This window comes from Bubalus kerabau, chromosome 3 (assembly GCF_029407905.1).
Source record: "Bubalus kerabau isolate K-KA32 ecotype Philippines breed swamp buffalo chromosome 3, PCC_UOA_SB_1v2, whole genome shotgun sequence".
Taxonomy (NCBI): domain Eukaryota; kingdom Metazoa; phylum Chordata; class Mammalia; order Artiodactyla; family Bovidae; genus Bubalus; species Bubalus kerabau.
Genome location: NC_073626.1, coordinates 83,456,597 through 83,480,837, shown reverse-complemented (window position 1 = coordinate 83,480,837; position 24,241 = coordinate 83,456,597). Strand labels below are relative to the sequence as shown.

At 36.2% G+C, this 24,241-nt stretch overlaps 1 protein-coding gene across 1 annotated transcript in view; it reads right to left on the bottom strand.

Annotated features, from left to right (window-relative positions):
• Window positions 1–24,241, bottom strand: part of SCN7A (sodium voltage-gated channel alpha subunit 7) — a 62,378-nt gene that overhangs the window by 33,975 nt on the left and 4,162 nt on the right. Inside the window, exons 4-10 of the mRNA XM_055572373.1 lie at window positions 23,358–23,486; window positions 21,570–21,661; window positions 16,224–16,430; window positions 15,747–15,816; window positions 12,824–12,965; window positions 8,530–8,733; window positions 107–203 (exon numbers count right to left, since the gene is read on the bottom strand). Of these exons, the coding sequence (XP_055428348.1) occupies window positions 107–203; window positions 8,530–8,733; window positions 12,824–12,965; window positions 15,747–15,816; window positions 16,224–16,430; window positions 21,570–21,661; window positions 23,358–23,486 (941 nt within the window). The remainder of the gene's footprint in view (window positions 1–106; window positions 204–8,529; window positions 8,734–12,823; window positions 12,966–15,746; window positions 15,817–16,223; window positions 16,431–21,569; window positions 21,662–23,357; window positions 23,487–24,241) is intronic.

The following is a 24,241-nucleotide window of genomic DNA, read 5'->3' as shown; positions in this document are numbered from 1 at the left end:
AAATTTTAGTTATTATCAACTAAAATTCTGAAGAAACTGGAGGATTTCTTAAAAGTGAGTTATACGAATGATACCTTTCATCACGTCTAAATATTTTTTACTTTACCTTCTTTATGGCTGATGGTAGCATCATCCAACGCATCCAAAGAAGTAATCATAGAAGTTGATGATCTTTTCTTCATTTCTATTTGTATGGTCTTGGTCTAAAAAGAAATTTGATGAGTCTAATTCTGGCTTTTCCCCTTTGTAGATTCAAGACTATAGTTATAAGAAGGTTTATAACCTACTTAAAAATGCCGATTCTCACTTCCCAAAACCTTTCTGGGTTCCATAATTTGCCACTTTTTACACTATAGGTACTTTTTTTTTTTTTTGGCTGTGTGGATGAAAGATCTTAGTGCCCCAACCAGGGATCAAACCATCACACTTGCAGTGGAAGCATGTGTCCTAACCACTAGACTTTCAGGCAAGTCCCACTATACGTACTATTAAACTGACTTAGGATTTTTTGGAAAATATATCTGCATTACTTGTAAGTCAACCAAATCACTTTATACTATGAGGTCAACTATAAAAGGAGTAAACTAGAGAATATTAGTGCTATTACCCATATTTGACAAAGAATTCAATGTCCAGTTTAGAATTATTGTGGAACATCCAGTTGGCAAATATGCTACTGAATATTAACACCTTACATTTCTCTAACACCTTATATTTTTAAGGTGTTTCTGCTGCTGCTGCTGCTGCTAAGTTGCTTCAGTCATGTCCGACTCTGTGCGACCCAATGGACGGCAGCCCACCAGGCTTCCCCGTCCCTGGGATTCTCCAGGCAAGAACACTGGAGTGGGTTGCCATTTCCTTCTCCAATTCATGAAAGTGAAAAGTGAAAGTGAAGTCGCTCAGTCGTGTCCGACTCTTAGCGACCCCATGGACTGTAGCCTACCAGGTTCCTCTGTCCATGGATTTTACAGGCAAGAGTACTGGAGTGGGGTGCCATTGCCTTCTCCGTTTTAAGGTGTTACTTGAAGATATGTTAACTATGACTTCATAAACTCTCTTGATTAAATCAAATTATTTGGTGTTGAGATGATAAATATGTCTCATGTAATATCAGGTAACAGAATGAATTTTAAAGGATGGGTCTGATTAGAACACACATAATAATCCCAAAAAGAAATCATTTCTTTCTGTCCCTCTTGTTTCTTGTATAATGGTTTTAAGGCATCCTGTTTGGCTGATACAGTTACAAACTTTAAAAGAACCCTTGCATTGGAAAGGCACTCGAAACGCTAAGGTTTTGATGTAGGTGTTACAAGTTCTACACATTCATGATTATCACAAGTATGGCCCCAGAGGTTTCTAGTGATCATGAGTAAATTTTGTTTTTGAATTTAAACTGTAAGTAACTGACAAGGGGTAGATGATATTGCACCATAGAACTTCCAATGATTTTTACATTCGGCACACACAAAGAATAATAATATTTGTATGTTTGTTAATTTGGTAAATAGGTGAGCTTAATAGGTGAAATAGTGTGTGTTAGTCACGCAGGTGTGTCTGACTTTTTGTGACCCCATAGACTGTAGCCCACCAGGCTCCTCTGTCCATGGAATTATCCAGGCAGGAATACTGGAGTGGGAAGCCATTGCCTTCTCCAGGGGATATTCCTGACCCAGGGATGAAACCCGGGTCTCCCTCATTGCAGGCAGATTTCTTTGCCATCTGAGTCACCAGTGAATAAACTTACATAAGTGAGGTACCTTTTGAATAAGGATAACTGGCATGGGCACTGAGGGAATTAATGGTTGAGGTTCACTGATAACCCAGAACACCCTAGCTGGCAGGCTCTGCTGTGGTCTATCTGAAGACCCAGAAGAGAGATCAAGGAAATCATCAAATTTGTCTCACTCGGTATCAGTCAAATTCCCCCTAATTTCAAAAATACTAGAGCTCAAAGAGGTAAAAACCAACTGCACTACATACTGAGTTCCATCAGAAAAATGACAGGTTCTTTAAGTCTACAGATCTCTGTTGCCTCACTTTTTTCTTAATTGAAAAAATAAGCAAAAGCTCAGGATGCAAAACTAATTTATTTATCTGGGCTTCCTTGGTGGCTCAGACGGTAAAGCATCTGCCTGCAAAGTGGGAGACTTGGGTTCGATCCCTGGGTAGGGAAGATCCCCTGGAGAAGGAAATGGCAATCCATTCCAGCACTCTTGCCTGGAAAATATCTAAACCATGCTTTTTCCAGAAAGTATTTTCTTATCTGACTTACAAGGCTACATACAATATGTGATAATTTATATAATTCCAAATTTCTATGAATTAAAATCCAACAGAACTATAATTTTTCTCTTATTAAAGTCCAAGAAGAATTTTCCAGGTGTTTCCATAAAGATACTCTGTCAAATAGTTAATAATATCCTCCACTATAATCTTAATACTGAGGAATTATTTCTCACAGAATAATTCTGCTTCTGATAGTGACAACGTTTGATGAATTTACATCAAAGAACAATCCAGTAAAGATAATCATCCGTGGTTGGAGGGGCAGTGGAGTGGGGAGGGTAATAATATTATTGTTGATACAGTCAAGGCTCAATTCTTTACTGATTTAGCTTGAACTGCCGTCTACGGCGGAGAAAGCAATGGCAACCCACTCCAGTACTCTTGCCTGGAAAATCCCATGGATGGAGGAGCCTGGTAGGCTGCAAGTCCATGGGGTCGCTAGGAGTCGGACACGACTGAGCGACTTCACTTTCACTTTTCACTTTCATGCACTGGAGAAGGAAATGGCAACCCACTCCAGTGTTCTTGCCTGGAGAATCCCAGGGACGGGGGAGTCTGGTGGGCTGCCGTCTCTGGGGTCACACAGAGTCGGACACAACTGAAGTGACTTAGCAGCAGCAAGCAGCAGCCGTCTATGGGGTCGCACAGAGTCAGACACGACTGAAGCAACTTAGCAGCAGCAGCAGCAGTGGATACATTTGGGCTTCCCCGGTGCTGTGTGGTAAAGAACCCACCTGCCAATGCAGGAGACTTAAGAGACGTGGGTTCGATCCCTAGGTCAGAAAGATCCCCTGGAGGAGAGCAAGGCAACCCACTCCAGTATTCTTGCCTGGGTAATCCCACGGACAGAGGAGCCTGGTGGGCTACAGCCCATATGGTCAAAAGAGTTGGAAACAACTGAAACGACTTAGCATGCACACATGCAAGGCTGTATTTTAGGATATAAAATGAACAAACTACATTATCAGTCTAGTAATATATTTACCTCCATTGAGCCTTTCAAAAATATTGAATAAGTGCTCAACTACTAAGTTGGCTAACTACTAAAGATATTGCTATTTTATAATGCAAATTGAGAGGACTATGATAGGAAAAAAATCTTTTTGAAAGTATAAGAACTAATAAAGGCATATGCCCGAATTTTAGACAATCCAATATTAAAATTAGACTGGAAGGGGCTAAGATTCTTCTCAGCACTGGTTTCAATTTTCTCTGGAAGGGAGCTATTAATAAGGAAGAACTCAGTCATACTTCTGGTGTTAAGCAATGAACACCTGGAATGTTCTATCTTGGACTCAGGCTCACTGTCTTTACTGAAACCACACTGGCCTATTTCATTCTCTAACTCATCCTGTTCCTGCTCACCAGAGAGCAAGGACTCATTCTTCAGATCTCAACTCAAGTGCCAGGACCTCATAAAAACCTTTTCTGACTCAGAGAAAACTTTATTAAAGGCTCTCAAACACTATGTTTCTCACTTTTATAGCAACTTCCACATTTTCATTTAATTTTCTTAGGGAAGAATAATACTCACCAGGTATCCAATAGGTTGCTTCAACCATTAATGACATTATACTTTCCGTTTTTCATGTATTACCCACCCTACTTTTTTCCTGAAGTATTGTAAAACAAATTTCACACATCATAAAATTTCAGGGTAAGCTCTTTTAAAAAATAATCACAACACCATTGCCAAAATCAAGGAAAATTAGTAATTCCTTAATATTATCCAATACCTAGATCATGCTCAATTTTCTTTCATTACTCAGAAACATTCTATTATAGTTAATTTGTTCCAATCAAAATACAAAACAGGTAAAACTTTTTTTGGTTTGTAGTTCTGTTGGTTATCTTATATCATTTTATTTATCCTATATGATTTGTTAAAAATACTGAATCACTCATAGAATTTTCCACATTCTTAATTTGGCAGATTATATCGTTTTAGTGTAATTTAATGCATTCTTCTCTCCTATAGTCTCTAGAAAGAGATGGTTAGATTTAGAAGCTTATTAGACAGTGCAGATTTTGGCAAGAACATATTGTGGTATTTTATGTTTCCTATTTAAAAACATCAGGAAACACAATGCCTGGTGGTCCCAGTTACAGATATGCTATAATAATTTTATAGTTTATCTCCCCATTAGACCACTAGCTTTATGAAGACAGACAGTGTATTTGTATTCACTAATTTTTAAATCTCCAATGTTTAATATAATACCTAATACAGAAAATTGCCAATGATGTTTTATTTAATTATACAGGTGAATTCTAAGATTGTCATTTTAGATGGGCAAATATTTTTTAATACTGACATTCTACTGTTGTATATATCTGATTCTTTTCTGAAGTTTTGCCAATAACTGAGAATTCATAGACAAATTTCACCTAGAAACTGTGTAATTGATGGAATAATAAGGTTTCAGTGTTGATTCTCTAGAACAATGATGAAAAATGTATTCTCTTTCTCACTCTCAAGAAATCAAATACCTATAAATATAGATCGAATTTTGCAACTGGAACTCCTCAATAAGAATTAAATTGAGAATCTGTGAAGACACTATTTATGTGTCTGGCACATGATGTTGTTGTTCAGTCGCTAGGTCATATCTGACTCTTTGCGACCACATGGACCACACCATGCCAGGCTTCCTTGTCCTTCACTATCTCCCCGAGTTTGCTCAAAGTCATGTCAATTGATCGGCGATGCTATCTAACCATCCCGTTCTCTGCTGCTCTCTTCTTCTGGCATATAGCTGACAATAAATATTATATACTATTATTATTATTGTCATTATTATTATTTTAATTATCCCTAAAAGGGGGACACAGTCAAAGACTTGAGAATTTCCTATTGATGAGTATTCTCCATATGGACTGCGGTGCCTTCTTGCAGTTGTCCTCCTGTGTTTCCTATAATTAATCAATACCATTTTTCAGTTGCTTAGTATTCTCTAAGCAGTGCTAAGTGCTTTATAAGCATTTATTTCATTTGAATCTCACAACTTATGACAGACATTATAATATACACCTTACAGATGAAGAAGCTGAGGTTTAGACCGGTTAACCTCAGATATGTAGATGATACACCCTAATGACAGAAAGTGAAGAGGAATTAAAGAGCCTCTTGGTGAAGGTGAAAGAGGAGAGTTAAAAAGCTAGCTGAAAACTCAAAATTCAAAAAACAAAGATCATGGCATCTGGTCCCCTCACTTCATGGCAAATAGATGGGGAAAAATGGAAACAGTGACAGGATTTATTTTCTTGGGCCACAAAACCACTGTGGCTGCAGCCATGAAATTTAAATACACTTGCTTCTTAGAAGAAAACCTTTGAGAAACCTAGATAGCACATAAAAAGCAGAGACATTGCTTTGCTGATAATGGTCCATATATTCAAAGTTATGGTTTTTCCAGTAGTCATATACGGATGTGAGAGCTGAACTATAAAGAAGGCTGAGTGCCAAAGAATTGATGCTTTCAAACTGTGGTGCTGGAAAAGACTCTTGAGAGTCTCTTGGACTACAATGAGATCAAACCAGTCAATCCTAAAGGAAATCCACCCTGATTATTCATTAGAAGGACTGATGGTAAAGCTGAAGTCTCAATACTTTGGCCACCTGATGTGGAGATCCAACCCATTGGAAAAGACCCTGATGTTGGGAAAGACTGAAGGCAGGAGGAGAAGGGGGCGACACAGGATGAGATGGTTTGATGGCATCACCGACTCAATGGACATGAGTTTGAGCAAACTCCAAGAAATAATGAAGAATGGGGAAGTGTGGTGTGCTGCAGTCCATGGGGTTGCAAAGAGTTGGACCCGAATGAGTGACTGAGTAGCAACAACAACAAAGAAAGGTTAGCATACTTGGCAAATATCATAAATCTAGTAAGCAGCTAAAATGGACTGAAATCTATATTAATCTGACTGAAAAACTGTGATTTTAGCCAATATAATCTACTGTTTTATTGTAATGTGAGAATATGAAAACCATATGCAATTTCCCAGTAATTTCAACATAGGAATTAGAATTTGCTGAGTGTTATATCAGTCACCTAAAGAGTCCTCAGTATGTTCCATTTAAAGTTCTTCATTCTCCAGCATTTTCTTATGTGTAAAAAAGGAAAAGAAAATGTATCTTGTAAAAATGACTTTTACTCTCATTTTCCCAGAAAACTTTAGCATGACAAAATGTTCTAGTACTCTTCCAGGAAAAGAAATCTTTCATAATTGAAAGACTTTATTTAAATCCAGAAAGGGTTTATGTGGTCCAGAATAGCCAAATGAATGGAGATATTGGGAAATTACAAAATACTCTAAGTTCTTCACAGGCAGAGTTAATAGGGCATCTCATCTGAAATTAGAGAAGAATTGTGCTCTTGGATATATCTGTGTGTAGCTCTTGTCATTTGAAATGCCACTTCAAAACAAATTATACATTCCACATATCATTTGCACTACAATCATTCAATCGGTAGGATCTCAGACTCATTTCTAGAGACAGAAAGCTTTGTAATTTATCTGTGACTTCCTCATGAGTGATATAATGGCTATACTCAATAGCTTCTTTTGATTAATATACCTGCTTTCTTCATATCGTTTACAATTGCTTCTTCTTTCAGGGGTATGCACTGACCTTGTAGATATATGTATCTATCAATAACTTGTCATTTGGTATGATCCTACATTATGTCATTCAGGCCCTACTTTTTAGTGGAATGACTTTTCTTGAGTTTCTTCACTGATCACAACTTAATGAGAGAGCTAGTTAATAGAGAGTTATCATTTTCCCCTTTTGGTCCAGCAGAGGCCTTTGGGATTAATGAACTTCTTAGCCAGTCATACCACACATGCCAGAGTGAATCATGGCCCTTTTCCTCAATTTTTTTTTTTCTATATGAGGGATAAGCAAGATACAGTTTTTTTCCATCCTTTGCTCCCTCAATCTGTTCTTTTTACATCTACTAGAAAATGTAGTTCAAATACTTCTTCCTATGTAGACAATCTTCATTAGCAAGTGTCAAGAGTGAAACTAGTAACAAACCCAGAGGGATGGAAGAGAAGGCAAGGCATGGCTCCCTTCCCACAAGTGAGGGCCCTGTAACCAGGTCAGTGGGTGGGAGCACTGGACTTGCTTGTGACCACTCTGGGCCGAGCACCTTCCAGAGGACAAACTCTGAGGCAGTGGGGCACCTCACAACACCGGGGAAGAGAGCAACACCTCAGAAGAGGCATGAGTGCCACCCCCTCAGGCTGCTCTGGCCCCTGCCCACCACACCCCTGGACAGCTCTGGGGAGGGATACTAGGCGACTGAGCTAAGCCTAGGAAGAGGTGTGAGACAGCCAGGTCCTGTGGAATATAAGAAAGCTGCTTCTGGTTGCTTTCTGGGGGCCTGTTCTCCCTTTTTGCACACTTACAGCAGAATTTAGATTTTTTTTAAAGACAATTTTCTATAACTTTAATATTACTTCTGCCAATACTTTTAGATTCATAGACCAGATCTTTTGCTGTGAAGCTAAACATCTAAAAGTATATTCAAACAGAACACCAGGGTAATTGAAAATTAGAGTAAAACTGCATTGTTTTACTTATCATGAACTTAATTACTGCACAGATAAAATAACTTCTTATGCCAGGATGGACAGTGCATTTCCTCTTGAATGAGCCAGAAAGTCAATATTTTGTTTCTCTTTTTACAGCTTCACTACTATACTTTGATCCATGCTTTTAGTGCTTTCTAGATTCTAAATTGTGGAAGGTGCTATCACTTTTGAGTTGAACACTGAAATTTTCCAAAGCCAATTCTAATGTGCTGTATGAAGTAAGTTTAAATTAATAAAATATGACTGCATTATGAGAAAAAAAAGTGTTTACTGCATTACGAGAAGTTCAAATACATATATACATATATATATATACACCCATAGTTTATTATATATATATTTTATATAATATACATTGTATATATATATATACACACACACCCATAGTTTATTAGCAGTAGTAATATGCATTTTAGAACAAGACTATTGTATATATTAAGTGACCAAAAAATGGTCACTCTAATCACACCACACTCAGAAAAGAATGTCATGTAGTAAAAGTGAGCCCTTTTACTAAAATCACTTATGACCTTGTCATGTACCACACATAGATACTGAACGTCTACTAGAACACATATGCTCCAAGACTTCATAAGATACATTCTGACTCTAAAAGAGCATTAAAAAAATCTATACCTCTGCTGTTATTTTTTCTTCTTGAAGTTCTGGTAAAGACTTCTGAAATTCCTGATCAATCGTAGCTTTTTCAGCAGCTGTCTGCTTTTCTTCTTCATAAGATATAGCAAGTAAGCCTAAGAACAAACTTGCCATATAAAAGGCAAACCAAAAACTTATCACAACAAAAAATATCATGTAGACCTTCCCAGAAGCATAAAGGATCTAAGGAGAGGTGGAAAAAAAACAGAGAGGAAATATTATTTGTCTTACTGTGATCTCTTATTTTAAAATGAAAAAAAAATAAATTTTATTAGAATTTAGTTACAAGTGGAATGCAATTATAAGACAGTTAAAGTACTGGCTTTACCTGGAGAAATAAGTATAAAGCTCTCTAACTTTAGACATATATGTAAGGTACAAAATAATGGTACAAAACCAGGGAAGAATTTAGTAATTTAATTCAGGGTGGGCATTTGATGTTTTTATCTTAATTAACAAATTGAACATAATGAAAGGAAAAAACTGTCATCTTTCCATAAAGAAAGCTGGATAGTCTGAATATGAATGATTGCTTCCTTTGCAATCGAATCTTTAAATATATGAAGTGCAATAAAGTCAAAGAATGAATGTCTGGATATTACTTTCCGTGGATCATTACTTTATGGAAACATCACAACAAAGTACAAAATCATGTCTTTTAAAAGAGAGGAGAAACAGGAGTATTTGATTATCTGTCAGGATAATTGCTTTCGTGAAGAACCTCTAAACAAATCACATAGGAAAGTCATATAATTCACATATATCAAGTCATTTATGGATGTGCATGCATGCTTACCTGGTGGCTCAGACAGTAAAGAATCCTCCTGCAATGCAGGAGGCATGGGTTCAATCCCTGGCTTGGGAAGATCTCCTGGAGGAGGGCATAGCAACCTACTCCTGTATTCTTGCCTGGAAAATCCTCATGGACAGAGGAACCTGGCAGGCTACAGCCTGCAGGGTCACAAAGGGTCGGACAAGTCTGAGACACTAAGCACAGCACGTGTGCTAAGTTGCTTCAGTCGTGTCTGACTCTATGACCCTATGAACTGTATCCTGCCAGGTTGCTCTGTCCTAGGGATTCTCCAGACAAGAATACTGGAGTGGGTTGCCATGTCCTCCTCCAGGGGATCTTCCCAAGCCAGGGATTGAACCTGCATGTCTTATGTCTCCTGCGTTGGCAGGCAGGTTCTTTACTACTAGTGCCACCCGGGAAACCCCATTTATGGATAGAAAAATACGAAGTAGTAGATTCCTAAACCAAGCATCGACTGGCTTTTATTTCAAAATAATTACCTAAGATATATCAGAAAATTTTAAAATTTATAAGTAGATATTACAAATCCAAAATATAGTCCACTGATCTATGCTCACTGATTACAAGTAGATGAACAAATTTCAGGAAAACATATGGGAATAGTTTTCATTTTTAAGCATTCATTTGAATCAATAGACAAGTTTCTTACAGAAAATTTTGTGTTGATATGAGTTAAGAATGTTTACTAATTAAAAGGAAGTTCTAACATTTAATCAGAAATAATTACTTATTAATCTATAGTATGTTTTCCTTTAACAGTATTTTTAATAAACTCTATTATCCAAGTGAGTAAGCTATTTAGGATTTGGTTAAATATTTTCCCCACTAAATAGCTGTTATCCACAATACATTCACAAGTCAGTATTAGATATCATGAGTATTGTAGGATATACACATTAATAAATACTTTATGTTTACTATTTCCTTAATTCCATGTAAAACATTTACATTGTATTTACCATGTAAAAAGGAGATGAAATTAGATAAATATCTTACAGCTGTGGGGAAATGTCTGAATCCAAAATTTTTGCTCTTTCCACTAAATGAAGCTGATGGAGAATAAAAGCATACAATCTTATTATAATGAAAAAGTGTGTAAATTCAAGTTTTATTGTATTTTAGCAGAAAACAGGGGCTAATTTTAGCTTTTTTCATATATGTTTATGAAAATCAAATGAAACAATGTATGAGAAGATCTTAGCTCATGGCAAGTATGTGATAAACGTGAACTATGGTTGAATATAACTCCACTCCATGAGAACTGACAACCTGCTTTGTTCATTTCTGTACCAATGCTACATCAGAGTACTTGGATTAAATAATGCTTGTTTAATGAATGGGGAATGATATTCTCCAAAACACAAGCTGTACTCTTTGGGAATAACTGTTGAATTTACCTAGTCACAGTCGGTTCAATAGAGCAGTGATGAGTAAAAAATTCATTCCAAATCAAAGCAAACCTTATCTATACTAGTCAATAAAATCCTAGAGTGTAATAATGATGAAGATCTTGAAAGACTCCAGAATCAGGGCACTCCCAGACTGATTTCTCATTTCCCTGGTGTGTGATGGGATTTCTTTTAAACTATTGCTAACAAGTAAATTAACTTATACACTTTGAAAGCTGTAGATAAAAGGCAAGACATTCACTATTATATAAAGTAAACAATTCATAAATATTCACTTAAATTTTTTATTAAAATTTTATTAAGCATTTTTATATGTTAGATGCTGAGAACACAAAAATTAAAATAAGACAAAATACTTTTTAGGTCATTTATCTCCTAGTGGGCAGAAATGCTGAACAAGCAAATATGAATGCAGAGACTATATCTTAAAGGGCACTATGGACCATGCATTTGGACACTGAACTTCATCCTGCAGACATTTGGAAATCACTGGAGGATTTTGAAGAGGATAACATGGTAAGATTATTTCAGAAATAAGAAGTTCCTAGTGTTGTGGAGGAGGCATGATATTTGTCAAAAAGTTTGACAAATAACAATATACTATTCTTTCAAAATTAGAAAAATATAGTTTGCATAAAGAAAACAATCACTTGTAATATTTTAAGTACTTCTACTAGAAATATAATTTTCCTACAAGCATGTTTGGTTTACTTGATTTTCATTTAATAATATATTATGAATCTTTGTGCTAAAAATATATTACATTATTCTTATAATTATTAATGGCCTGTAAACACACACATATGCACATACACACCATAATTTATCTATTCAATCATAAAAAGTATAGTACATGTGTGTTTAAAAAGAGTATTTTTCAACTGCACATACTTTTGGAATTTAAAGTAATTATTTTATCTAATATATTTTGATATTAACTATGCTGCTGAAAAACTGCATATTCCACTTTTCTTTTCTTAAAAGAAAAATTGAATCTACATTTTTAATGAGTATGTATTATATCCTTCTGAGAAACTATGGCACACAAATCATCAGTTATGAAAGGAGACTCAAAATTTTTATCTAAAGTCTCATAACAGTAAGCTTTCTGTTACTATAACTGGAGCATGACTGACTATTAAAGGAGGATGAGAAGAAATAGAAGAATTAAAAAGAAATAGTACATTGTAGGCATGAATAATCTTTAGTTTCAGCAAGTGAATTCTTAGTTGCAATACACGGGGTTCCTTGACCGGGGATCAAATTCACTCCCCCTGAATTGGGAGCTCAGAGTCTTAGCCACTGGACCACCAGGGAAGTCCCAACAATTTCTTAATAGATGGTAATATCATAGGTTCAAATTTTTTGTCTGAAGAATTAGCACCTAGAAATGCTCTCTGCTGCTGCTGCTGCTGCTAAGTTGCTTCAGTTGTGTCCGACTCTGTGCAACTCCATAAACGGCAGCCCACCAGGCTCCCCCGTCCCTGGGATTCTCCAGGAAAGAACACTGGAGTGGGTTGCCATTTCCTTCTCCAATGCGTGAAAGTGAAAAGTGAAAGTGAAGACGCTCAGTCATGTCTGACTCTTAGCGACCCCATGGACTTCAGCCTACCAAGCTCCTCCCATGGGATTTTCCAGGCAAGAGTACTGGAGTGGGTTGCCATTGCCTTCTCCAGAAATGCTCTCTAGTTAATGTCAAATATATAAGACCACAGAGTAGTACTGTGACCTCTGGTAGATACATGTGTTTTAACTTTGGGGAAGTTATCTAACTGCTTTGATCTTAGGGTCTTCATGTAAAAGCATATGCACATATTTATATCCTGACCTTGTAGGATTGTTTCAAAGATTAAATAAGATACCAATGCATAAGAACACTGACGTGGGCCCAGTGTTTACATACAGTTTGACATTGAATAATTCCATTTTCTTCTGGCCTCAAATTCTTCTCCACACAAAAATTTAATAAAGTGCATTACATTTGATCATTATTTTAGAAAGGAGGAGCATGGCATCATTCTTACGTGCAGTGCAGCTTCTGTGTTCTTACCTGGTGATAAAGTGCTTCAGGGTAATCCTGTGTCATTAACCGAAATAGAGCTAATAAGGCCCAACCAAAGCTGTCGAAATTTGTGTAGCCATCATCAGGATTCATACCAGCTTTTACACACACATATCCTTCAGGACACTGACTAATTAAGATGAAGAAAAGAAAAACTGCTTACTCTTAGGTGATTTTCAGATCAAGGTTAAATCACAAACACAGAATATCTACCCATGAATAATAAAGGGCTCCCTCTTTCATGGGGCGTGGTTTTCTCCCAAACAATTCCCAGTGAAAAAAAGTTGCATATGAGTTAGATTTTCAGCTGATATAAGTGAACAGCATTAGTTAAGCTAAAAGACAACAGGGCCTCACAAATGGTTTTTGCCAAGTCTTTGTTAAAGATTTCTTTATGACCCAAAATCAAAGTGAAAGTATAACTGGTGGAAAATGACACTGATAAAAATAAAACTGCAGTAGTTGAGAGTTTAATTTTTAAATGATCTCACCTCAAACACTTAGCTACCATTATTTAAAGAGTGAGAAAACATTGTTCATCAATAATTTATAAGCAGCTAACGGCACTTTGGTAGAAAGATCAGATTAAATATTTATTGCATTTCCTTTCGTGGAGTCTTCATAATTTTACCTACTGGGGTTTGGTTCTTGTTGTCCATTATGAAAGTAGTGGCCCAATAAATCATGCTTCCTCCCTCATCACCTCTCTGTAGTTCCCTCCCACAATATTGGAGCTTTGGCCATGTGACTTGCTTTACATATATGTTAATGGCTAACAAATGTGATACAAACAGAGGTTTAAAAAGTACTTGTGTGTGATTCTTTACCACTAAGCCACCAGGTTCCCATAAACTGCCATAATTCCAAATTGCTAAATTGCTGACCTATAGAATCTGAACTGATGAATTTTTGTTCTTGTCTTAAAACACTAGTTTTTGGGATAGTTTATCATATGGCAAAGTATAATGGCTGCAGGTTAAACACTGACTTTCTCTTCTGGCCTTGATCTACTATATCATTGTCATTCTGACTATCCATGACTTGGTATCTTGAACATGTATGTCACGTCAAATCTAGTTTGGAATGTCCACAGAAAGGTTTAGCTAGAGTGGGATGGGGCAGATACAATGAGATGGATTCACAATCTGGACTTGAAAATAGAATGGGAGCCCAGCAGTAACGAGGTAAAAAGGTTGAATAAGCAATGAAATGTCTAAATCACCTTGTACGTGCTGTCGCTTCAGTCGTGTCCGACCATTTGTGACCCTATGGACTATAGCCTGCCAGGCTCCTCTCTCCATGGGATTCTCCAGGCAAGAATACTGGAGCAAGTTGCCATTTGCTACTCCAGGGGATCTTCCCGACCCAGGGATTGAACAGAGTTCTAATTGGCAGGCGAGCTCTTTACCACCAGTGCCACCTGAGAAGCCCCCTGTATGTGTGTGTGTGTGTTAGTCACTCAGTCGTGTCTGACTCTATGCCATCCCACCAAATGTAGCCTACCAGACTTCTCTGTCCATGGGATTCTTTGGGCAATAATACTGTAGTGTATTGCCATGCTCTCCTCCAGGGATCTAACCCAGGTCTCCTGAAAGAGTGTCGGGTGGACTCTTACCATCTTAGCCACAAGGGAAGCCTCTGGGAAGCCCCCTAAATCACTTTAATACAACTAGACTACATAACTCATTTTCTTGCCCCTATGTGCTTTTTCTCTATCTCGGGCCCAGAGCCTCTAAGAACTGAGTTTCAGATGGGTGCCAAGTCATTCCAGCTGAGGAAAGTAACACAAGGAATTAAGCCATTGTACCACTGAGAACCACTCTGTTTCAACTTTATCTCTTCATCTGAAATTATAAATAAGTTTTTTCAATAGTCCTGTATGGATGTGAGAGTTGGACCACAGAGAAGGCTGAGCACCAGAGAATTGATGCTTTTGAACTGTGGTGTTGGAGAAAACTCTTGAGAGTCCCTTGGACACCAAGGAGATCCAACCAGTCCATCCTAAAGGAAATCAGTCCTGAATATTCATTGGAAGGACTGATGCTGAAGCTGAAACTCTAATACCTGATGCAAAGAACTGACTCATTAGAAAAGACCCTGATGCTGGGAAAGATTGAAAGCAGGGGGAAAGGGGATGACAGATGATTGAATGGCATCGCTGACTCGATGAACATGAGTTTGAACAAGCTCCAGAAGTTGGTGATGGACAGGGAAGCCTGACATGCTGCAGCCCATGGGGTCGCAAAGAGTCAGACATGACTGAGCGACTGAACTGAACCGAACTGAAGACTTGAGAGTTCTGTCATCTCACTGAAGAATTATTTTAAGTCCTATTGTTGTTTAGTCACTAAGTAGTTTCGGACTCTTTTGAGACTCCATGTAGCCCACTAGGCTCCTCTGTTCATGGGATTTCCTAGGCAACAATGCTGGAGAGGGTTGCCGTTTCCTCCTTCAGGGGATCTTCCCAACCCAGGGATCAAGCCAGCATCTCCTGCACTGGCAGGTGGATTCTTTACCACTAAGCCACCAGGTTCCCATAAACTGCCATAATTCCAAGAATTGATCCCAAGGAAATTGAAACCAACCAACCCTGGATCCGAAGATTAATCATACTCAAAACAATCAACATGATGCTGGTCAGACCACGGTTGACCGATTTCAAGATGATTGTCAGAGTTGACTGTGCTGTTTCTGCATGTAGCTCCCTCCCTCTTGCCCCGTGATTGTCAGGGCAGATGGAGAGTCAGCCTTTGAACAAGAGTCTACCCTCCCATTGGTTTCCAGCATCTAAAATAAAGCAAACTTTCCTTTTCACTAAATGGCCTCTTATTGGCTTTTGAGCAGTGAAGAGCCCAACTCCACTCTCCATTACAATACAGATTTGATAGAAGAAAACATTAATACTGCTTACCTAGCATCTGATCTGTTGCCACAAAGAAGAGCATATCTTTCTCCTTCCAAATAATAAAAGTTTTCTGTTTCTGGAAAAATAGGAAAGACATGATATTTTGTATCTAATTTTGAGTGAACAGCATATCTAAAACCCAATTACATCTGTACAGATGAACATCCTTCTCTACAGTAAGAAGGAAGGAGTTTGTAGCCTACCATTTTCTCTCAATCTAGGAGGCTTTGGTCATATTTATTTATTTTTGAAATGATAAAATTTGTGAGTTTTAGCAATTCCAAACTTAGGTTTCCCTGACATAACTGTCTGGAACTGACTTGGAACTTTATCATCCTGATAAAGGAAACTGATCCAAATTAGCACTTGAGCATAGTTAGGTATTTACATGAAGATTGTTCTGAAGTTGAATTTGTTCTGAAATTGAAGGTTCAACATTTCTGTGAAGAATGCTTTTTGATATAGATGGCAAGGGATTCTTACCTCGAATATAATATGGGTTTCCAGTTCTGTTATTCAGCATGTCAGTTTCATTTTCTTGGGGCCATCGCAAACATTTGTGCTTCAGATTGCCCATGAAGAGCCCCATCCCAATTAGAGAAAATACACTCAGAAAAAAGAGAGTTAGGATAATGACCACAGTGAGTTTCTTCAAACAATGGATGAGTATGGCTACAAAAGACTTCAGTCCTGAAAAGAGAAAGGTTTGTTTTTGGTAAAATAAAATACCTTAGTAAAGCAGCATTAGCAAACTTCTCTCATGGCGAATGCAGATGCCATTGAAATCAATAGCTTTGTGTTTTATAATTTCATTTATCATTACTTAGATCTGATAAATAAATAACATGCTAAACTTTGAGATTTCTGTATTATTGCTAATTTATTACGTCTGGCAATAAGTCAGACATACTTTAGTACTTTTACTTATTTGTTTGTTTCTTTTTACTACATAAAGAACAGGCCTCCTCTCTTGGTTACTATTTTTCATACTAATCACCATTATTTATAAGCACAGGTAAAGGCATTGAGTTACAAATCAATATCGGTTGCAAATATTGTTGAAAAAAAGAAATAGTTTGAAATAGCAGTATTCTATACATTTTTATTATCTTTTGATGAACTCAATCTTTGAAGCTCATTAAAGAAAACATTAAAAAATGTTATGAATAGAAATGGAATAACATACAACTGTGATTATATATCACTGTATTTATACCAGAATACTTGTTAATTAAGAATTCAACTTCAATGTTAGTTTTATTTAAGGACACTCATTTTTTTAACTATTAATACATGCTCAATTCTGAAAATATAGAAATCAAGAAAAAACAACAAACACCCTATAATTACACTTCATAGATAAAACTACCATAAGTCTTCTTTCCTCCAATAATGGATGAAAATAAACCACCTCCATAATGTTGAGCAAGTTATCAACTGTTTAATGTTTCTGTTTAATTATTTTTAAAGGAGTATAAATATACTTATTTCATACATCATTGTGAGAATTGAAAATCTATTTTTTAAAAAATGACATCCTCAGATGATTAGATTTCTTGAGTGTAATAGAAAAGTTATTAGAAAAGAGTGTCCTCAAATAAAACTAACTTTAAAATACTTGGGTGCGATCTCAAAAACAACAGAATGATCTCTGTTTTGTTTCCAAGGCAAACCATTCAATATCACAGTAATCCAAGTCTATGCCACAACCACTAAAGTTGAAGAAGCTGAAGTTGAATGGTTTTATGATGACCTAGAAACCATCTAGAACTAACACCAAAAAAAGATGTCCTTTTCATCATAGGGGACTGGAAAGCAAAAGTAGGAAGTCAAGAAAAACGTGGAGTAACAGGCAAGTTTGACCTTGGAGTACAAAATGAAGAAAGGCAAAGGCTAACAGAGTTTTGCCAAGAGAACACACTGGTCATAGCAAACACCCTCTTCCAACAACACATGAGACGACTCCACACATGGACATCACCGAAATCAGATTGATTATATTCTTCACAGCTGAAGATGGAGACTATACAGTCAGCTAACAGACTGGTTCCAAATTGGGAAAGGAGTACGTCAAGGCCGTATAGTGTCACCCTGCTTATATAACTTATATGCAGAGTACATCATGCAAAATGCTGGGCTGGATGAAGCACAAGCTGGAATCAAGATTGCTGAGAGAAATATCAATAACCTCTGATATGCAGCAGATAGCACCCTTACAGCAGAAAGTGAAAATAAACTAAAGAGTCTCTTCATAAAAGTGAAAGAGGAGAGTGGAAAAACTGGCTTAAAACCCAACACACAAAAAACTAAGATCATGGCATCCAGTCCCATCACTTCATAGCAAATAGATGAGGAAACAATGGAAACAGTGACAGACTTTATTTTGGGGGGCTCCAAAATCACTGCAGATGCTGACTGTAGCCATGAAATTAAAAGATGCTTGCTCCTTGGAAGAAAAACTATGACCAACCTAGACAGCATATTAAAAAGCAGAGACGTTACTTAGCCCACAAAGGTTTGTCTCGTCAAAGCTATGCTTTTTCCAGTAGTTATGTATGGATGTGAGAGTTGGACCATAACGAAGGCTGAGCATAGAAGAATTGATGCTTTTGAACTGTGGTGTTGGAGAAGACTCTTGAGAGTTCCTTGGACTGCAAGGAGATCAAACCAGTCAATCCTAAAGAAAATCAGTCCTGAATATTCACTGGAAGGACTGATGCTGAAGCTGAACCTTCAATACTTTGGACATGTGATGCAAATAACTGATTCACTGGAAAGGACCCTGATGCTGGGAAAGACTGAAGGCAGGAGGAGAAAGGGACAACAGAGGATGAGATGGTTGGATGGCATCACGGACTCGATGGACAGGAGTTTGAGCAAGCTCTGGGAGTAGGTCATGGCCAGCGAAGCCTGGCATACTACAGTCCATTGATCACAAAGAGTCAGACATGACTGAGTTACTGAACTGCCTGAAAGTTACTCCTGTGATTAAAGAAATGTGATACCTAGAATAAACGTATAATTTTAATTGCTATCATTCTGAAATACATATTTACAGCTACTTTTGCCACTTATTATAACAATTATACTATGAATTGTTTTGCTATATGCATGTCTTTTAAAAGTATTACTTTAAAAGTGGAATTTCTGTGTCATGGTATATGAGATATTTAAGTATTAATTCATATAGTCATAATTTTAAAGAAATATTGAACCAATGCATAAACCAAAGACTATAAATATTTAATCTTTATATATTATATAAATATACATAAACCAAAGACTATAAATATATGTCTTTACTAAAGGTAGGACATTTTTAAAAATATCACTGCCAACTTATTAGAAGAAAAATGGGATATTTTAATTTGATATTATTGCCATGATCACCATAAAAATCTTTTAAAATATGTGTATTTGAACTGTGTATTTTTTATTTGGTCACTGTCATGAGTCCTGTGTATATTTTGTACTGAAAAGAATTTTCACACTGTTTTGTTGAAATTATCTTTAGGAATGGAAATTCTTAAATATAAGTAAGAAGGTATGTGTGCATATAAACATAAACTCATGCAAATATTTTATCTATAATAGTGATATTATAGAATATATATAAATTAAAATATACTTATACATGTATAAATACAAAATATTGTTATTAATATTGCTATGACATAAATATATTCTATACAGAATATATAAAATCAAGCTTCTTATGGAGCTTTAATTTTAGTGTCAATATTTTAATTGATGATAAAAAGAAGTCACCATCACACTTTATAGACTCAAATTTATTAATAATTTTCATTGCTATCTTCCATTCATTGCTACCTACCATTCAAAGCTCTGAACCATATGTCAATTTTGATTTTGATTTCCTGGTATAACTTTTTCCTTCTTTTTACTTTTAAACTTTCATTTTGTTTTAGTTTAGTGTATCTTTTGTGGATTCTAACTTATGTCTGGTTTAATTTTAAAGTCTATATGTTTATTTAATTAATGTTTAATTTGGCTCTACTTGGTCTTTGTTTCTGCACACGGGTTTTCTCTAGTTATGGTGAGCAGGGGCTACTCTCCAGTTGTGGTGCATGGGCTTAGTTGCCCGGTGCCGTCTAGGGGCCTCCTGGGCCAGGGATCGAACCAGTGTCCCCTGCGTTGGCAGGCAGATTGTCAACCAGCACTTGGACCCCAAAGAAGCTCAGGTCTCTACATCTTGACAGACAATTTTAACTCAATTATACTCACTTTACTCACTTTTATAAACTGGCTTACATTTTATGCCTTAGAGTACATTTTTAAGAGGAAAAGGATTATTTTCATTCTCTTGAATAGTGTGTTTTCCTTTCTTCCTTGTTTTCATACACACTGTATAACCAGTATGTGCCTTGGTTGCTTTCTCCTTTGAAAAAAAAAGAGCAATTCATACCAGCCTGTATGCTCCCAATTCTAGTTACTCTATTCTACTTTGATTTACCTGAATTCCTCTATAATCTTTACCTCTAATTCTAAGATGAAGATGAAGGAGATACAACTTATGTTCCAGTAATTTGTGGAGAGTAGTAAAAGAACTAAGACTGTGGAAATTCCTGCAAGGACATTTTTCATTGCTGGTTTCTTCACTGTGCTTGGTGAAGCTACCATGCCACAGACCATTTTTATCAAACAGGTTTATTGAGATATAATTTATAAACCATACAATTCACCTGTTTAATGTGTACTATTCAATGTTTCAGTATATCCACAACTGAAGTGAAGTCGCTCAGTCATGTCTGACTCTTTGCGACCCCATGGACTGTAGCCTACCAGGCTCCTCTGTCCATGTGATTTTCCAGGCAAGAATACTGGAGTGGGTTGCCATTTCCTTCTCCAGCCTATCTTTCCGACCCAGGGACTGAACCTGGGTCTCTCACATTGTAGGCAGATGCTTTACTGTCTGAGCCACCAGGGAAGTCATATCCACAAGGTTAGGCATCTATTATCACATTTCCCCAATGTTTTTGCTGTTTTGCCCAGCCTGGACTCCAAGTACAGAGTATGCATTTATCTGGCCTTCTTCATGATGTTCCAGTGGACGAACGTTGCTTGCAGATCTTATTTTTGGTGTTATCACACTACTTCATGGGTTTATTCATTCAATTATTTGATAAAACCTCTGACTCATAACAGCCAAAAAAACCCACAAAACTCTGAGTGAAGTTTCCTATATTATTGTTTTTATTCATTCTGAACAACAAATCAGAAGGTATTAGTAGGCTTCCCTAAGACACATTCAAGTAATGGGATGTGTAAATTACTCCTCTGCATCTTCCATCAATGTGGTCATGGCTGTACATTATTTAATAGAACCTTCTTGAATGTTGTGGCATGTGGAATACATCCTATCCAAGCACTGAGAGTAAAAGGGTACTTATTTTATATAACTTTGTTCATTTCAACTGGCTTTTAGATTCAATGAGGAAAAGAAGAGGATGGATTAGATAACTGTCTGGACTGCTAATTCATTCAGAAGTCTAAAGACAATTTTAGTATTTCATATTTAAGACATAAAATTAAAGAAACAAGAAAAAATAAAGAAGTAACTTATTTTGATTGAGTTCTACATTTTGTTATCATAAGCATTGAAATCACTTCAAATAAGTAACAAATGTATTTTTTTCCTTTCCATTCCAGGAGTGACAAATAAATTTGATATTTGATCTTATATTCATTTATTTCAAAGATGAAATGTTGTTTAACAACATTTCTCCAAGCAATGGCAAGGCCGTTCAAACGAATACATGGAAGTACATGAAACAAAATGAAGACAAAGAACTTGATGCTTTTTCTTACCTTGGTTTAAAGGAATAATTTTCAAAATTCTCAAATTTCTCATAATTTTAAATACTGAAATGAAATTTAGAGGTGAATATCTTGAAATATGCCTGTGGATAAATTAAAGTCATTTATAAATCATATTGAGTTTATGTTACTGACATTTGGCTTTTTATAATATTTGAAGCTTGTTTCTAAAACCAGATATGCAAATATTCACTCGCTTTCATTATTTCATTTTGCAAATAGGTTTATTATTGATTGGAAGGCAAAGATTTCTACAGTGCAAGGTAATCAAGTAAACATTAATCTACAAATTATGAGAGTTTATAAAAGCTTGACACTTTAAGTGGTCAAAATTTCATCAAATACTCTATATTATGTTCATATTTTGCAATCTTATTGGCTTGAAAATATAGTTAAAATAAGAAAATACATAGCTTTTGAAAGGAATAAGATTTATTTTAAGTATTTAAACTCCTGGTGCTGATAATGATGGTGATGATGATGGCAGTGGTGATGGTGATGGTTGCAGAAGTCAAAATGTATATTGGTTAAGGACACAGTCTCTGGAGTCAGACTGCTGGTATAGAAATATAGACTCTACTATTTACTAGTTGTGTGATATGAAAAAATTACTTAACCTATTTTGCCTCAGTTTCCTCAAATGTAAAAAGTAAGGATAAAGGTACTTTCTAATTCTGAGGATTTGGGGGAGATTAAATTAGTTAATCAATGTATGCTGCTGCTGCTGCTGCTAAGTCGCATCAGTTGTGTCCGACTCTGTGCGACCCCAGAGATGACAGCCCACCAGGCTCCCCCATCCCTGGGATTCTCCAGGCAAGAACACTGGAGTGGGTTGCCATTTCCTTCTCCAATTCATGAAAGTGAAAAGTGAAAGTGAAGTCGCTCAGTCGTGTCCGACTCCTAGCGACCCCATGGACTGCAGCCCACCAGGCTCCTCTGTCCATGGGATTTTCCAGGCAAGAGTACTGGAGTGGGGTGCCATTGCCTTCTCCTAATCAATGTATAGTTCATAGCAAAGCACCTTCACATACTGAGAGCCCTTAGTTGCGTTAGCCAAATTTTAGCTAATAGCAATGGCAAGAAGAGAAATAATACTAGTGACTTCAGAAGTACTGATAATAATTTCATTGATATTAGATACTATTTTTTGACTGCTCACTACATGGAAGAAACTAATCTGTTCATTATAAAGGTTATTTCTTTTTTAAAAAAATTGACACTAACTCTACAAATAGAGTATTACTTTAAATTATGTTTAACAGGAGTTTGATGCCTGTGACAATTTCTTTAGCCATAAAATAGAGTACATTAAATAGAAGGATTGAAAAAAATTAATACACGTGTAAATTATTAGAATTTAATGTATCATTCTAGAAAAATGTGCATGTATATAAAATATCTTATTCTGATAATTAGAATATTTACTGTTCTTAAGCAATATAGATTAACAGAATCAAATATGTTGGAATCCTCTCCTAGGTCTCCAGGATATTTTCTGGTCACCGAACATAATCACCTCAAGTGCAAAAAATTCAACCTCTATTGTTTTTGCTTCAGGTAGAAAACAGAGATTCCCATTCCTTTAATTTTCAATGCATAGTCAGGATTAGTTCAGTTGGAGCTGCCTAAGAGAACTCACTATGTCTATGATTTATGAATCGTTCTGTACTCATAGAATTTTACAGGCAGAAAATTCTGTCAACCTCAATGTTTCTTTATGAAAAGCATTTTCTTAGCAAGCAAATATTATGATGTTTGCAACTTAAAAGGAGTACTCACTCAAATAAAGTTACACTGAAATCAAGCCAGTTCCATGAATCACCAAAGAAATAAAAGGGTCCTGCCCAGATGCCTCTTGCAATGAGTTTTACAAGTATTTCAAATGTATAAATTCCAAGCAAAGTATTCCTACAGAAAAAATTTCACATAATTTTCATATGACTTTTCATATTAAAAATGAAACCAATATTTCATAATTCTGAAATATATGTCTATGATAATTATTTGGCAATCAATCAACCAACCAACTAGACAACTATAGGATAGGGCTTTAGTTAGGGCTTCCTGAGTCTTAAAACATTAACCATGAGATTTGGCTATCAAATTTTTTTTCAACAAATTTTAGCCCAGGGTTATGTTTATATATATTTAAGTAAAGAACAAATACAAAATATCAAATTTATCCCACATTGGGAGTCCAGCAATAAGTAACAAAATGTAGGCAAGTATGAAAGAACTTATTATCTACATGTACAAAAATTTTTACAGTGAATCAGTGTAATACATATTTACCTTCCAAAGTTAACTAATTTTAAGAATAGAAACCTTGAGGGGTGGCATCAAGAAGGTTTTCTTCTCTAGAAAACCTAATGGGCCTTTCCATTTTTGTATTCTAATGCAAGGTAAGCTACTCACACCCCCAAGGAAAGAGGAGTAGAACAGAAAGGAATAAAAAGATATCTTTCTAAAGAATAGACTGGATAAAAGTTATCTGAGTTTGAAACAAATCTGGTGTGGGACTGCAATAGTAAAGAAAATCTGAAGCACTGAAATATATCAATCATTAGAATAAAAATAAAGCCTCACTTACATGAAGCCACAGACATAAACACATATATAGCTAAAGGCTCAAGCATCTCTATCTTGTGAACCTAACATGCTGG